The 1,929-nt window shown below is 26.2% G+C and overlaps 1 protein-coding gene across 1 annotated transcript; it reads right to left on the bottom strand.

Moving 5' to 3' along the window:
• Positions 1-381: 381 nt before the first annotated feature.
• Positions 382-1,009, bottom strand: LOC119665415 (dynein heavy chain 3, axonemal-like; the record flags this gene model as incomplete). The annotated part of the gene is made up of 2 exons (XM_038074645.1): positions 382-587; positions 827-1,009. Coding segments are annotated over 2 exons (389 nt in total), but the record flags the coding sequence as incomplete, so codon positions are not given.
• Positions 1,010-1,929: the final 920 nt, after the last annotated feature.

The following is a 1,929-nucleotide window of genomic DNA, read 5'->3' on the forward strand; positions in this document are numbered from 1 at the left end:
AGAATCAATTTTTTGTAGTTTTCTATATAAAACTAATACATTAAATAAATAAAATTCATTAATAACGTTTACAATTTATTATTATATTAAAATTGCATAGTTCAACTGATCACACTTTTGATTATTTTAATGGATAATTATGTATCTTAAAATGTAAAAAATCTTATGAAAACGTCACCGTGCATTTTAAATTTATTTTTAATAATTTGTTATGAAGCAGTATTAAAATATTTAATAAACTCCACAAAAAAGTTAATACTTTCTTTCAGTTAATACAATTTTATACACAATAATTCAGTTGTTTTAAATGTTGAAGTTGTAAAAGTGAATGCACAATTACAAAGCCTATAAAATTAAGTAAAAAAGCCAATATAAACTTACCGGTCATAAAATACACGATAAGTTTCATGAACCCACAATCGTCCTAACTTCTCAACATCAGGCAAACGTTTCGCTGGCACTTTGACAATACCCTGGAAGACACGAGTGATGTCACGTAGTGAAAATGTATAATGAGATTTTGCTGGAGTTGGCAGGAAAACTCTAATAGCCTCTCGATAAACGTTGGTCATCGCTTCTGCCAATCCCTAGAAAAAATGGACAAAAGCACAAATGCATGATAAATAAAATAAAAAAGAAATAATAAAAATGATATAAAGTGCATACAAATTGAGTTATTAAGCAAACTGTATTAATTTGTCAACTTCATTTTGTTTTAATAAATACATTTAAATGTGAGTTATTTTCCGAATAAAAAAGTATCAAAATAGTATACGTGCATATATACATACATACAATATCAACGATTTTTAATATATGAACTTACTCTGGCAAGTATTGCTACTTTATCTGGATAATCTTTGGCGAAATGCCAATTGCCTATTGTTGTAAATATTCTTATTATTGTTGCATCTTCGAATGTGTCTACCGCAATTGCGAATGTATGACGATAAAAACGTGGAAATATAAAGTTGCTACCACCGACCATACCCATCGCTCCTAAAAAGGTCTATTGCAAGGAAATAAATTAAAAATTTTTTAATATAAAATTTTATCAACATTAGTAGCATTAATATAATAAATTCGTTACATTATCGTAGAGTTTTTAAAAACTTTTTTCATTGCTTTTAAGGTATAGACAAGTTATATATATTGTATTAAGTTTCATTTAATTAAGATTTAATTTAATTATTAGTTACAATTGTTAAAGAAAAGGTTATACGTAACAAATTACGTTCATATTAGACATTTAAAAATATTATTTAATATTTAATAATAATTATATATATTGATTCAATACATTTTAATGTCACAAAAAAAAAACTTTCAAACAATTTTAAGGGAACAGTTTAGTTCAGTACTATTTATTTCGCACTATTTAATTTCATATTTATTTTATTCAAACATAAAAATTATTGTTTACTAGTAGACTCCAGTTCCGCCCAATTGAAAAGTAGCTGCTACTATGGTAGCAACAACCAAATGTAAATTAATAGACTGTAGTTTTTATAAGGTTACAATAGAATAAGGTCGATAACCAGTAGGAGATAGCATAGGTAAATACACAAACTTATCAATTAATTTATTAATATAAGTGAATACAATATAAACAAATATAAGTGCAAATAGGGACAGACAATTCAAATTTTCTTTGGCTGGATCAGTAATATGGAACAGTAATTTTATCCGGTTTAGAATAGTGTCCATTTAAAAGATTATTTTCATTTCATAAAATATTAATTTTGGATACCAGCAATACTACATAGTTAACAGCAGTGTCCCTTAATGTTCCTTACTTACTCTTACTCTTACTTACTTACTCTTACAAAGCTCTTACTGTATATAAATTTAAGACACTCTTACCGAATTTCTTAAATTTTAAGCCTGGCACTTGCAGTTCAAACAAATTATATATGGACTTTAAACTAA

The sequence above is a fragment of the Teleopsis dalmanni genome, unplaced genomic scaffold, assembly GCF_002237135.1.
Source record: "Teleopsis dalmanni isolate 2A unplaced genomic scaffold, ASM223713v2 unscaffolded_contig_5100, whole genome shotgun sequence".
Taxonomy (NCBI): Eukaryota; Metazoa; Arthropoda; class Insecta; order Diptera; family Diopsidae; genus Teleopsis; species Teleopsis dalmanni.